This window comes from Bradysia coprophila, unplaced genomic scaffold, assembly GCF_014529535.1.
Source record: "Bradysia coprophila strain Holo2 unplaced genomic scaffold, BU_Bcop_v1 contig_138, whole genome shotgun sequence".
In the NCBI taxonomy this organism is placed as follows: Eukaryota; Metazoa; Arthropoda; class Insecta; order Diptera; family Sciaridae; genus Bradysia; species Bradysia coprophila.
The window spans coordinates 10856384-10871280 of NW_023503409.1; the positions used below are offsets into that span (position 1 = coordinate 10856384).

Sequence of the window (14897 nt, forward strand, 5' to 3'; positions counted from 1 at the left end):
GATTGTTATGACGGGGAAATCATCTTATGTTCGAACTTGCGTGAAGTGTCAAATAAAGGAGAAATTCTTTTGTGTAAGCGTTTGACAGTTCCTGCAAGTTCTTTGTTTCAATCAAATTTCTTCTTCAAAACACTTACCCGTCATAATGGTCTGTACAAAAAAAAGAGAATTCAACGCCATCTCTCTCTCTCTTTTACACACAACCAACCTAATGCTAAAAACAGGCGAAGCGTTGAGAATATGTTTCGATAAAATTTTTCATTGTTCTAATGTCACAAGTAAAAGGGACGATGGCAACACTACAAAAATGAATTGAAATGAATCAATCGACCAAATTGCGTTGCTTTCGCAAGTTTGACATTCCAAAACAATAGACTGTTATGATCAGAGCGAGAAAACCGAAGACTAGTTAATATAACTTGCCTTGGGGTATTTGTCAAAGTATTTGCTTCTTTTTCAACATGTTACGTTGAGAGCGAGAGGACCGAAGACCAGTTTATTATAACTTGCCTTGGGGTACTTGTCAAAATATGTCTTTCTCTTTCATCATAACATTCTATTGGAAAAGGCCCGAAAACAAAGAATTTTATGTCAAACTCACGTTGCTATGTGTATCCACAGTAATGTTGTTACACCTTCTAAGTTAGCGTATAATCGAATTCACCTCACCACAACGTGACTCATACGAATTCAATTTGTGTTCATTTGCATTCAGTGTTTAAATATAAACTTTGCTTAAATTGTCGACAACTTTTAGTTGGAGTAATAATTCAGAGCTGCGAACGAACTGCACCTCACAGTTTTCTGTCAAAGTAATCTGAGTGAATGTGGCAGCGACATTAAACATCGAATTGAATGTCATTGTCATTGCTCAACCATCATTGATGAGCCGTCCGAAACATTTTGTTTTTCAAACGCTGTCGAAAAGAATAAGACTAATACAGACGAAAAATTAAAAATTGGCTTAAGAATTCGTTTAGAGAAGAATGGCGGGTAATCCCGTTCGAGAATTAAGTATGGAGTGCGCCAGCTCTGTACACTTCATTAAGATGAAACAATGTTTCACGTGGCTGCTTCCACAAAAAGAAAGATTTGCGATGGATTTGGTACGCCACAACGGGAAAAAAATGTCGCCAGGTCTAAGTGCACTTGGACTGCATATATTTCGTCAAATTTCCACCCTGTTCAAACCGCTCAGCAATTCGAGAACGTAAAGAGAAAATTTTTAGAACAAAGACCTTACCATGCCAGATTGATTTCAACTGGTCGTTACGGGGAGATTGGAATTATGATTAAATACTCGAACATCAAATGCGCTTGTCCGCGGAATTTTGATGTTACAACGACACGGCATTCAAATTTAGTGCCACGAAAATTCATTTACCGTGATGGCAATGTACTTATCCAAGACATAGTTACCATTGGTAGTTATTCATCGTCCTTCGAAATGATTGGTGTGAAAGGTAAAGTTATACAAGGCAAACCTGAACTTTTATGTTTTGGCTAATTGCTTTGCCTTTATCGGTCGTTTCTTAACAGAAAAAAAAATTTCATTTCCTTTAGGTACCGACAAAACTCCAATTGCTCGTGATGTGGTCAATGAAACTGGCGCCTTTTTCTATTTGATCAATGGACCGGAACTCATGTCCAAATTGGTACAATCAAAGTTGGTATTCATTTCGTAAAAAGATGATTTCTTTAGGGACGAACTAAACACCTTTACGTTTCATTTCGTAAAAGTGTGAATTCCCTAGGAAGGAACGAACAAAACGTCTTTACATTACATTTTGTAAAAGGATGAATTCCCTGGGATCAAAGAGTTCGACTCGTGCGACTGTAACATGTAACACTGCAGTTTTTAAACACTGATGTGTATGGACCAATGTATATAGTGAACACAACCGATTTTACGATTATTTACTTTCTATCAATAAATACTTTGTAAACTCTTCCTTTCACTTAATGTATCGAAACTGAAGGTTCTGCTAATTTTGAGGTAATCTTGAGATCTCAATTTCAACTCAACTTGAGATTGGGGTAATCTTGAGTTGAGATTAAGATCTCAGGAAAATCTTGAGTTGAGTTGAGATCTCAACTCAACTTGATCTCAAGATTGTCTTGAGTTGAGCTAAGATATTCCACATTGAGGAAAGACGTTGACTTGATAAATAGCTGCAATAAAAAATATGATTTTTAATGGAGTAAGTTACCGACTTGCAGCAACTCTGAGTAAAATTGAGTCCTGGACAATATTACAACCCAAAACTAAACGATAATATCGTCCTGGGCGATATTATCGTTTTTTTAAACGATAGTATCGTCCTGGACGATATTATCATTTAAGAAAACGATAATATCGCCCAGGACGATATTATCGTTTTGGACGATATTATCGTACAGAAAACGAAAATATCCATTAGATTTTCTAGAACGGTAATATCGTCCAGAAAACTATACTATCGTTTTTTGAACGATAATATCGTCCAGAAAACGATACTATCGTCCAGACAATATTTCAGAATTTTTCAATTTAGACTATATTATCGTCCTGAATGAAATTTTTTTGGGCGGTAATATCGTTTTTTTGGACGATAGTATCGTTTTTTAGACGATACTATCGTCTAAAAAACGATATTATCGTCCAAAAAATTTTCATTCAGAACGATAATATAGTTTAAATTGAAAAATTCTGAAATATTGTCTGGACGATAGTATCGTTTTCTGGACGATATTATCGTTCAAAAAACGATAATATCGTTTTTAAACGATAATATCGTTTTTTTAGACGATACTATCGTTTTTTTAGACCTGCTCACCAATCGCTGTAAAACAGATCTCTTATTCCACACTTTCATCAATAACCAAAAAATCTTTGTCTTTGCCCTTTGTCGTCATTTATCCATACAAAAATCAAAAGGCCCTTCGGGAATCGCTCGAACGCCCTTAGGACCAGTCCAGCACTGACTCTTAATAATAGTCAAGGAGACAAATTTCACTAAATTCATTCAATCAACGCTAAAATTAATATGAAACGTCGAAGTAAAAGCAGCTCAAAGTTTTGAATAGTTTTTTTGTCGATTACCATGAACATATAACTTTTCGTGCTTTACTCCCACTGGAAAACGAATCTTGTCGATCTTGTTCCACTATAGGTTTCTTCCAAGGTCGTTCAAAATGTCAATCGTCATCCACAGAGAAGCCAACACAACCTCACTTTGAAGTTTTAACGAACAAATTTGTTTAAGTTGCGGTTATGTTTGCTTGTGTGGATGACAGTCGGTTGTTTTCGGCCTGTCAAAATTCGTTTTTACCGTACGATGGAAGAAACCTATTAGTTTCTGTATAAACTCAGTTATGAATACCATTGTACCTAAATGGGTTAGACGTCAGACATTGACAGTACAAATTTGACTTGACCCACTTGACCCCATTATGTCAAAATTTCCACCGCATTCATGTTGCGTTCGCTTTTTTATTACATAAATTTAATCGATTTAATCGCACACATCGCACACGCACATACCGATGATAATCATCACAGTAAACACAAGCGCCAGAGATAAATATTTTTATTTACAAACAATAATGAGCGTGAACGTTCGAGGAAAATGCAACTCTTGCTGTGTACCAGGATGTCATTCCAATACAACGCCTTCGTTTCGTAATCGAGGTATTGTATTTACGAACATCATCCATCGGCAGAGAATTTACGGATTTGTAAACAAATATTACCGCATCTGATCCAGGAGGACGTATCACCACATTTAAACTGCCAAGAGATGAGGCACGGCGTAAAGAATGGATCCAAGCGATACCGAAGCGTAAATATCCACCAACAGTCAACCATAATGTGTGCATCCTTCACTTCAACGAGGAGGACTTCTCTCGCAACAATCGACGCATTGATCTAAAGAAATCGGCAGTTCCATCCATATTTCCGTTTGTGGATGGTCAGACGATGGACGAAAGTAGCGATCTTTGCGATGAGGTACGGACGATTCGGTGAATTTCTTTCGATAAGATAACACCGACGGCTGCGATTGTGTTCTAGTTTCGTCAAATTTTCAGGTTTGGACGGAATATGTCGCACATAAAAAGGATGCTGTGAGCAGGACATTGGACGGCAATGTTGAAAATGACATTTCCACTTCAGCATCAGACATAGCTCGCATTTTAATTGAACGACTTCGTATACCCGGCTCAATGAACTTCGGAATCGGCACTTCGGAGGTTTGTGACTTGTTCCCACCATTGTGTCTGCTCCCTTCCAACAATCGCTGGAATTAGAACATCTTCCAATATCTACGTTTCAGATTTCTCTCCAACCGGACTCGGACATTGAATCCGATACCTGCGAACCGAAAACAACAGCTGAGCAAAAACCATCAAGAAAGAGAATTCGAAAATCAATCAAATCTGACGATGAAGAAGGTGCTACCAGTGATGAATTCAACTTTGATGGTATCGACGCGACGTACTCTCCACTGGTTAGTGAAGACAATAGCCGTAAACCGGTTGAAGTTAGTTGTAGCGAATCAGTAGCCCCCGTTTCTGACAATGAAGACAAATTTGGTGCCATGGTGAGCTCAAAGTTACTACTCATGTCGCCGCTACAAAGACTGATGTCGGAAAAGATCATATCGGAAATACTGCTCAAGGGTCAACTGGGGATGTTAAAGAGTTCGTTCAGTCCAGTACTGGTTAAGGGTTACATGAAAAATGATGCTGACACTACAGGGAGCACTTTCGCAACGACTGACTGTCTATCACCGATGTGTGAACACAGCAACGACAAAGACAGTGTCGACGATTGTGATCCGTTGATGCCCAAAGTGGAACAAGATAGAGTGCAAAACACAAAACCATTTGAGTTTGTAAAGAACGAATGTTGTTGGCCGGATGATGACGAATTTTGAGGAAAATAAAACGTTTCTGCCAAGTGATTCTGCGAATGGTTTTATGGTTGGTCCTTCCAAAGATGCTGCATTATTACGGCGAGACTGTACTTCATCAACCATAATTGAAACCGAACCTTTTATTGTCGACAGAACTTAATTTATTCAGAGAAAACTAGCGGTTGATTGAGTCAAACGAAAATTTGATATTCTTGTTCGTAAATGCAGTGTTTTGAGTTGTCTTTTCACAGTCTTTCTTGCCACAGGTGATAAGTGTGTTCGAACTAACCCTCATGCGAACCCATAATTTTCACCTCCCTTGCAATGGTGTCATAGTACTCCAAAAACGGAGCCGTAACAGTTGTCCGCCAGTCCAATGTTGCAACCTTCCCATCACCATCACATGTCTCATACCGATGCATGGACATTTTGGTGCCTTCTACGCGAACCGCTTCCGAATCATCGAATTTGTAGTCTGGTTTGTACAGTGAAAATGTCATCTCGTGCCCATCGATTCTGGAGCGATTATTGTGAGCCAATTGTACCACCGCTTTGTCAACGCAAATCGTCCTCACCGGCAATTCGAATAGATTTCTATCGGCGGGATACTTTTTCAGTTGCTTCAGCGGTGACAGTGGCGATTTGATGTTGGCATCGGTGTACAGAAATTCATTGGGAGCCGAAATGATTGCGTATTTCGAAAACAATTTCGTGCGATGTAGACAGTCCATTTCGAGGATGCGGTGGACTTGTTTCCGGTGATGCGATTCGAACGGAAAATTGTACGGAAGAATGTTGATGTTGATGCCATTTTTGAACAGTATTTGCCGCACTTTGGTGCTGAGCAGATCGTCGGTGTCGTAGATCAAAAAGTTTTCAATTCCTATGAACGAGTGGTGGTAGAAAAACTGCAGGAACCGGTTGTCCGACAACGGGAAATTCGTTTTCTTTCCGATTTGGGCCAGATTCAGGCACACGGTCAAAAATTGTTTGTCCGGTTTCACTTTGTTCGTGCGAATGTTGACTGCGTGCCGTGAATGCGAATTGGTGTCGATGAAAACAATCTTCTTCGGGTAGCCAAAGTCTCTGTTAATTTTGCAAATGAACGTGTAGATCACGAAACCTTCGCTCTTCGCATCGTTGTGTGCATCCGACACGTCTTCCCTGGTAAACATGAATTTGCCGCGTTGCGATTTTCCATTTTCAAATTCCATTTCACACTGAAACTGCACATTACCGATTCCAGCTACTAAACTAATCGATTCCAGTCCGCCAGCCTTCAACGTGTTATTGTTCCAGAACGTCGAGTACACATGGAAATCGGTGCCGATTCTCGTCCACGCCGGCATTGGATTGGCCAGATCGTAGTTTTGAATGAATATTTTCGTTGTGTTTTCCAGCTTAGAGATTGCATTGTCGCTGCGTCCGAAAAAATTGACCACCTCCAGGACGTACTTTAGCCGACTGTTTTCGCTTCTGTACATCAGCAGCACCACTATGCTAACTAACGAAATCACGATCAGACATAATTGTTGATATTTACGCATAACTGCGCGTATTTTGGTTGTTCAGAACAATGGGACAATTTTGGCGTTTTGTTTTTATGGCTACAACGAAAATGTAAACACACCTGACAGACGTGTTTGTCATTCTTCTTCTTCTTCTTCTTTTTATGTTATCGCATGGAATGGATGCAAAAGCATAACACTGCTCCCAGCATTTAGCAGTGCTATGATGCAAGCGGTGTAACCGTCTGTTATCAAAACGAAAGACATTTTCGATCTCAAAATATAGAAAATTGAATGTTAAAGCAAATAAAGTCAAAAAACCTAATTTTCTTCGTATCTTCAAGATACTGTACTTTCGAACGTAACCTCACTTCAGTTTCGTTGATTCATTAATTTGAATAAGATTATGTTTAATGTGAATGGAATTACTTGACATGTAATGCTTGAAATTGGTCTCTAGATCAAGTCCAAGGTCATTCGAAATGTCAAAAATCATCCACAGAAAACCTTACCCGATAATATGTGCAGTGAAAATAGGCATGCACTTTGTTCACGTTTGAAAACAGAAACAAATGTCATGCCTTTCTAGCAAACTAATGAACTTCTTAAACCCTTACGCCATACAAGTTAACAATTATTATTTCACTTTTGGAAACCTATTAAACGTTTTTGTGTATCCGGACAAGACACAAAGTTAAACGACATTTCTTTTTCACGGAGTAACGGTTTGAGTTCTCTTCAATTACTTGTCAAAATATTTCTTTTTCTTTCTTCATATTAATCTATATAATAAACTGGTCTTCGGTCTTCTCGCTCACATCATAACTTGTTGAAAGAGAAGCAAATACTTTGACACGTACAAGGTCGTGTGAGGTGTCATTAGAAAGGCATTTGCATGTACTTTCGGGTTAAATCATGTCCGAAGCGATAGCGGAGGACTTGACGCAGTCTAACTTCCAAAAAAAGAACGAAGAAATTTTTTTGAGACGCGGCAACTATCATGTCCGAAGCGATAGCGGAGGACTTGACGCAGTCTAACTTCCAAAAAAAGAACGAAGAAAATTTTTTGAGACGCGGCAACTATATATAGGCGAGAATTTAAGTTTCTTTCCTTTGGCCTGTATCACCACAAATCCTATTCTATCTTATTCGTGCTTCAAATACGAGCAAAACGAGCTATCACTCGACTATGTAACTTTAAAATTGCCGGAGATACATCGTTTTCAAGTTGGTCACTTTTCATACAAAATACACCAAATTAACGTTTTCCAAACAATCAAAATCTTTCAACTTACTCTGTATGTTTCTATCTATCTGTCTATCTATCTGTCTGTCTATCTATCGACGGTCGATCTCGGAAACTAGTCAGCCAATCTCCATGAAATTTTGCAGGAACCTCAGGGTGGGCATAAAAATGAAAATGTGATACGCCATTACCCCAGGAAAAACCAGAATTTTGTTTTATTGGCCTCGAAGTGGTTTCTGAGTGTGGTTTTCGAGGGTCGGGAACGCGTTTTCGGCTGTAGCTTAGCTGTATTGAAACCTACAGACGCGTGCGACCCATCAAATGAAAGGTGGTAACACGATTCGAACAAAAAAATAATTAAAAAAATCGGGTCAGATTCGTTTGAGCTAGAGTGATTAGAGTGACCAAATTTTGAGCTACTCGAGCGTAGGATGAAAGGACTAATATTTTTTTGGGTTATGAGAGATAGAGAATTACTTTCTTCGGCAAAGTCTCAGAGTTTTACGAGTAGAACAGAGGGGCATATGTGAAAAATGTCGAAAGTTCGAAATGAGTGGGTCAATTGGGGTTTTGGAGATATTTCTTGAATGGTGGCAGAGAGAGAATTACTTTCGTCAATTTTCGAATTTCGTCAAATTTTCAAATTTCGTCAAATTTTCGAATTTCGTCAAATTTCGTCAAATTTTTGAATTTCGTCAAATTTCGTCAAATTTTTTAATTTCGTCAAATTTTCGAATTTCGTCAGATTTCGTCAAATTTTCGAATTTCGTCAAATTTTCGATTTTCGTAAAATTTTCGATTTTCGTAAAATTTTTGAATTAAAACTGTAAATTGTTATAAAAAGCAGTGTTGACTACACTTCTAAAACGACTGATATCCCAACAAAAATCTCTTCGAGAAAAGTGTGACGCAGTCTTTGAAATACAATTTCTAAAATGAATGATATCGCTAGAGTTGACGCTTTCAGCTTCGTTACGCAAAAATTAAATTTTACACCCAATTAGTTCAAACAAGCTGGCTTAGGTTTTCTCATCATCTGCCAAATAATTTTTACAAAAAAAATTTAGACTGGAAACAACCAAAATTTTACCAAAAAAATCTGCGTCGCATGTGGCAGATAAATTTTCTTGCTGGTCTGTTCCTGAACATCTGCCACTTTGCGACGCAGATTTTTTTGGTAAAATGTTGGTTGTTTCCAGTCTAAATTTTTTTTGTGTGTCTCAAACAACGCATTTCTGTTTCAAATTAGCTTAGGAATTTAATCTTTGTCTCTTACGGTTTTCGTTACCTACGAGTGGTGTAAGCAACATTATGGTCCAGAAATAATTCTAAAGAAAACAGGAACCGTCAGAAGTTCGTCTAAATAATCAAACTTTTACCCATACTTTCAACTGCTCGTACCTCGTCAGGAGTGTATTTTATCCCCCATATAAGACTATTTGCGACCTTGTACGTGTCGTTTAGCCGGAGAAATTTCTATAAGAAAAGTGCAAGTTTTCGACTTTCGATCACCTCCTTCCTGGCTTCTAGGGACTAACACCTATCTAGGCACATATAAAAAAAGTCCGCTGGAAAATGCGTCCGATTTTAGCAGGTCGTTTTTCAACAGAATCCTTCGAAACAAAACGGTATATCGATTGACCGATTGACCCTCTGCTATTTTCACACTTTTGATTTTCTTTTCTCTTTTTGTGTCCGTGTCGATACAAGTATGTATTTGTCTTTCAAATTATAAACAAATCGTTGAATGTCTTATTATTATACATTGTTCATCATCGATATATTTGACTCATACAGCAATACAAACGCTTTTATCAGATAAAAAAGAAACAATTTTGATAATTCGTGAAAAGAAGATTTTGCAATTTTTTCTAATTCAGTCATTTGCCTGCATATCAATCGATTTGAGCGTAACCCAGCTTTGTCTGACAATAAAATTAAGAACAAAGCCAAAACGGAAGTGAACCAAAAAAAAATGAAATTCAATCTGGGACTGACTTACGCGAAATATTTGGTCTTTCTATTGAATGTCGTCTTTGTTGTAAGTATACACAACGGTATAATTTGCAATATTCAGTAGGTAAAATTCGCTTCTACCGGTGGTAGTGCCTTCTGTCTTTTGCTATTTTTTTGCTTTTGCATATGAGCTCACTCGCGAGATTACTTCATCATACCACTGTGCATTTTCGCCTAGTCTTTTTCCAAATTCAATATTCTATTATCAAGATAGATTATCGCCAGAATTTCTTTATTTTATCATTCCAAATAATCTCTGAGTGGAATATACAATCTTTATTTACAATTATTAGCAGACGGAAAGTGATTATATTTCAGCTGGTCGATATAATAATTATCGTGTACGATGCACGTAGTAAAACCGAATCAATTAGAGTAATAGTGAAATAGAAACTCCAACCAGCCGGTCGTACCATAGCACTGCTCATAGCATTAACTCTCGTCAGTCAAACTTCAAAAAACCTACAATTTTTGATATATGTATGCGTGTAGTACAGCTGCAGCTGCATGTATTGTGTGGTTTTACCTCACACACAGAATGGTTAAATTCTGTCGTTACGAGAGAAATACAGACCCTATTTTGATTTCATCAGCCTCCAAATCATGTCCGGAGCGATAGCGGAGGACTTGACGCAGTCTAACTTCCAAAAAAAGAACGAAGAAATTTTTTTGAGACGCGGCAACTATATATAGGCGAGAATTTTAGTTTCTTTCCTTTGGCCTGTATCACCACAAATCCTTTTCTATCTTATTCGCGCTTCAAATACGAGCAAAACGAGCTATCACTCGACTATGTAACTTTAAAATTGCCGGAGATACATCGTTTTGAACTTGGTCATTTTGATAGAAAATGCACCAAATTAACGTTTTCCAAAGAATCAAAATCTTTCAACTTACTCTGTATGTTTCTATCTATCTGTCTATCTATCTGTCTATCTGTCTATCTATCGACGGTCGATCTCGGAAACTAGTCAGCCAATCTCCATGAAATTTTGCAGGAACCTCAGGGTGGGCATAAAAATGAAAATGTGATACGCCATTACCCCAGGAAAAACCAGAATTTTGTTTTATTGGCCTCGAAGTGGTTTCTGAGTGTGGTTTTCGAGGGTCGGGAACGCGTTTTCGGCTGTAGCTTAGCTGTATTGAAACCAACAGAGGCGTGCGACCCATCAAATGAAAGGTATTCGTAACACGATTCGAACAAAAAAATAATTAAAAAAATCGGGGCATGATTAGAGTGACCAAATTTTGAGCTACTCGAGCGTAGGATGAAAGGACTAATATTTTTTTGGGTTATGAGAGATAGAGAATTACTTTCTTCGGCAAAGTCTCAGAGTTTTACGAGTAGAAAAGAAGGGCATTTGTGAAAAATGTCGAAAGTTGGAAATGGGTGGGTCAATTGGGGTTTTAGAGATATTTCTTGAATGGTGGCAGATAGAGAATTACTTTCTTCGTCAAATTTTCGATTTTCGTCAAATTTTCGATTTTCGTCAAATTTTCGATTTTCGTCAAATTTTCGAATTTCGTCGAATTTCGTCCAATTTTCGAATTTCGTCAAATTTTCAAATTTCGTCAAATTTTCAAATTTCGTCAAATTTTCGATTTTCGTCAAATTTTAGATTTTCGTCAAATTTTTGATTTTCGTCAAATTTTTGATTTTCGTCAAATTTTTGATTTTCTGTTATAAACTGTTATAAAAAGCAGTGTTCTAAAACTTCTAAAACGACTGATATCCCAACAAAAATCTCTTCGAGAAAAGTGTGACGCAGTGTTTGAAGTACAATTTCTAAAATGAATGATATCGCTAGAGTTGACGCTTTCAGCTTCGTTACGCAAAAATTAAATTTTACACCCAAATTTAGTTCAAACAAGCTGGCTTAGTTTTTCTCATCATCTGCCAAATAATTTTTACCAAAAAAAAATTTGACTGGAAACAACCAAAATTTTACCAAAAAAATCTGCGTCGCAAAGTGGCAAATGTTCAGGAACAGACCAGCAAGAAAATTTATCTGCCACATGCGACGCAGATTTTTTTGGTAAAATTTTGGTTGTTTCCAGTCAATTTTTTTTTGGTAAAAATTATTTGGCAGATGATGAGAAAAACTAAGCCAGCTTGTTTGAACTAAAATTGGGTGTAAAATTTAATTTTTGCGTAACGAAGCTGAAAGCGTCAACTCTAGCGATATCATTCATTTTAGAAATTGTACTTCAAAGACTGCGTCACACTTTTCTCGAAGAGATTTTTGTTGGGATATGTAAATAATCCTATGAGAAGTGCTATAAAATGGATTTCTATTGGATTGGTTCTATCTTCCACACACCTAATACTAGTTTGAGTGAGTCGGATGTCCCTTACACCTAAGCCTGCACTATTTTGGCCACACATTTTTTAAATGATTGTGACTCCAGTGGTATAATGGAGCAATTTTTCTTCATTTTGCTTTGTTTTAATGAAAAAAGTTCTTAAATGAAGATCACAAGTGTTCTAATCGTATTGACTGCAATACCAACAATTGTCTACTCACCCATTTACCGCTACATGATCATATATGGAATGCAAGAGTTTGCTATATTTTGGTTAGTTGTTGGACTTATTTCAATGACTGTCGCGCTCTTCGGCATTTTTGCTGCAATCAGAGAGAGTACAGCCCTAGCGAATTTGGTAAGTCGAAGTGATCAATTAGACTGAACTACACGGAATACATATTATCAACACGGAAACATTTGTCTAAAAGTAGTACGGAGTCGCAATGTCGATGGTATATATACTGCAAGTGGCAGTAATGACTGTCAGTTTCACTATAATGTCCAAGGCAAGAGTAATGGTGTTTGATCAGCTCAATGATGTGATGAGCCAGTATGTAAACTATCGATCAGGAGTTGATTGGATTCAATCAGAGGTGAGTTTCATTATCAAGCAATGCAAACACAACAACTGTATGATAAAATTGAATGAAAAGTTTCAATGCTGTGGCAATAGTGGTTCGCATGACTGGGAATTTATCGATGGCTTTGGAACAGCCGAAGGGAATGAGACTAGCCTAATGCCAGCTTCCTGTTGCGTTCAGTTTACCAATTATGTTAACCTGACTTGTGACAAATATCACACGTCCGGCTGTTTCGAAGCAATTTATCAAATTGTTACGCAGAGTATGATGTTGATCGGTACCTTGGCACTACTCCTTTCGATTCTGCAGGTTTAAAAATAAATGTAAAATTGATAATGGAAAGTTGTTCCGACTTTGGTAACTTGCAGATTTTGGCCATCAGCTTAAGTTTCATCTATGCACAAATCATACGGTACAAGAAAACTGAACGTGATATGCAATTTTGGAATGGCGGGCATGAAAATATAACTTCACCTGCCCAATGAAGTGGGTTTTAAAGTAAATTTTTCACTGAAAACACCGAGCAATTCTGTAAAATGAGAAATATTGTCAATAAATTGCCATTTGAATGGGTTCTTTCGATGCTTTTACCAACATTTTAACGTGTAGTGAAGGAGTTCTATAATAATTAATCCCTAAAAACACACTCCTTTGGAAAGGTAGATCGGTTACGGAGGGATTTTTTTATGCAAGTTCATGGTTTAGAAGAGAAGGAGTGTGGTTTCTCCTCTTTATCATCGAAAATTTTCAGAGATAGATGGCGTTGCTGCCGCCTCACAGGGTCAGCACAGCGTCATCTGTTATCATATTTCTCTGCTGTGGTGACATTTCAATTATAGTAATGATCACCAGTTGATCTACCAGTTGTCAACCATTTTGGAATAAATTTCTTTTTTTTTAAATAGAGGGATTCTTTTGAATTTGAAACCGAAATCGGCGCTATTTTTTCCGGGACTTTTTTATATATGCCTAGTTAGGCCTTGGTGCCTAGGCCCCAAAACCAGTCTCAGATATTTTTGATCTTCCATACCTGGCTGGTTGTAAGTGGCCAAAAGTCGAAAAATGAGGTTTCGTAGTTCGGATTTCATTTGAGTAAGGTGGCGAGGACACGGGCGTGTATGGTTTCGTTGGAAAGCTGTGGTCAAGTACTCCTGGGGCAAATATTAACTTCATAAAATTTGCTGATAATCGGCCGAAAATATGACTTCTGGAAAATTTCTCAGAATCGATGGAACCTCCGTGAACTTTGATGAGAGCTGTGACCTCACTAATGCAATTATTTGATTAAATTATTACTTATTATGAATGTGGAAGGCCTCAGCTTAACAGCGATACGCATATTTACTAGTTTGGCGGAGTGAAACACACAGCCAGGTATGGAAGATCAAAAATGTCTGAGACTGGTTTTGGGGCCTAGGCACCAAGGCCTAACTAGGCATATATAAAAAGGTCCCGGAAAAAATAGCGCCGATTTCGGTCAGTCGAAATTCAAAAGAATCCCTCATATAGACTTTTTAAGTACCTTTCTTGGCGAGCAATTTCTTCTGACGCGCGTGCGTGTAACTATTTCTCCCGTTTAAACAAGCGTAAGCACTTTTGTTTGTATGAGTGGATTAGCTGAAACCTGAAACAGGGGCTAGTAGTAATTTCGCGTATGGGCGCGAAATTACAATATTAAAGTTGTATCTCTCGCGCCACACGAAATTCCTACTTTATTAGTGTAATTTCGCGCCCATAAGGAATTTCTTGCTGGTAGGAATCTCGCAACGTCTCAGTTGCGATGCAGGCATCCTAACATTTTGTAAAAGGAAAATCCACACTTTTTATGTCGGGATACCGGTATCCTTGATACAAAATACGTGTATCTCAGTTGAGATACCGGTATCCTAACGTTTTGTAAAAGGAAAATCCACACTTTCTATGTCGGGATACCGGTATCCTTGATACAAAATACGTGTGTCTCAGTTGGGATACCGGTATCCTAACGTTTTGTAAAAGGAAAATCCACACTTTCTAAGGATACCGGTATCCCTGATACAAAGCTCTAGGGTGTTAGAAAAAAATTCGCATCTCCAAAATTTATGTGCCTGATACTCAACTGAATCTACCGCCAATTTATCGCCAGGTACTCGTAAAAATTCTCTAAATCAAGTTAGCCATTGAAAAATGCATTGGCGCGAAATTCCACTATAATATGTGTAATCTCGCGCGGCGCGAAATTACTCGTTACCATTCAATAACAGCACATTTTCCGCAATTATCGACAACGACAGCAAGAATAAACGACTAGCTCTGACTGATAAAAAGCATGTTCAAAACAAATGAAGTAAAAGATTTCTGAAAT

General features: G+C 37.8%; 4 protein-coding genes across 5 annotated transcripts; 3 read left to right on the forward strand and 1 right to left on the reverse strand.

The window, feature by feature from the left end:
* The first annotated feature begins 887 nt into the window (after nucleotides 1–887).
* LOC119074146 lies at nucleotides 888–1727 on the forward strand. Its single transcript, XM_037180145.1, has 2 exons — nucleotides 888–1463; nucleotides 1564–1727. The coding sequence occupies exons 1-2, from the start codon at nucleotides 1058–1060 to the stop codon at nucleotides 1683–1685; spliced, it is 528 nt and encodes a 175-aa protein (XP_037036040.1). The 5' UTR covers nucleotides 888–1057; the 3' UTR covers nucleotides 1686–1727.
* Nucleotides 1728–3480: 1753 nt separating this feature from the next.
* On the forward strand, nucleotides 3481–4949 carry LOC119074144 (THAP domain-containing protein 11-like). 2 transcript variants are annotated; one of them, XM_037180143.1, is made up of 5 exons: nucleotides 3481–3670; nucleotides 3747–3821; nucleotides 3898–3988; nucleotides 4069–4230; nucleotides 4314–4949. In XM_037180143.1, exons 2-5 carry the CDS (start codon nucleotides 3799–3801, stop codon nucleotides 4914–4916), a joined length of 879 nt encoding a protein of 292 aa, XP_037036038.1. In that variant the 5' UTR covers nucleotides 3481–3670; nucleotides 3747–3798; the 3' UTR covers nucleotides 4917–4949. The 2 variants fall into 2 exon arrangements, with proteins under 2 accessions (XP_037036038.1, XP_037036037.1); XM_037180142.1 differs by having other exon boundaries at nucleotides 3747–3988.
* An 84-nt stretch (nucleotides 4950–5033) lies between these two features.
* LOC119074143 lies at nucleotides 5034–6569 on the reverse strand. The gene has a single exon (XM_037180140.1). It carries the CDS (start codon nucleotides 6440–6442, stop codon nucleotides 5180–5182), a length of 1263 nt encoding a protein of 420 aa, XP_037036035.1. The 5' UTR covers nucleotides 6443–6569; the 3' UTR covers nucleotides 5034–5179.
* A 2979-nt stretch (nucleotides 6570–9548) lies between these two features.
* Nucleotides 9549–13121, forward strand: LOC119074145 (CD63 antigen-like). Its single transcript, XM_037180144.1, has 5 exons — nucleotides 9549–9690; nucleotides 12139–12327; nucleotides 12404–12565; nucleotides 12626–12862; nucleotides 12922–13121. Exons 1-5 carry the CDS (start codon nucleotides 9625–9627, stop codon nucleotides 13036–13038), a joined length of 771 nt encoding a protein of 256 aa, XP_037036039.1. The 5' UTR covers nucleotides 9549–9624; the 3' UTR covers nucleotides 13039–13121.
* Nucleotides 13122–14897: the final 1776 nt, after the last annotated feature.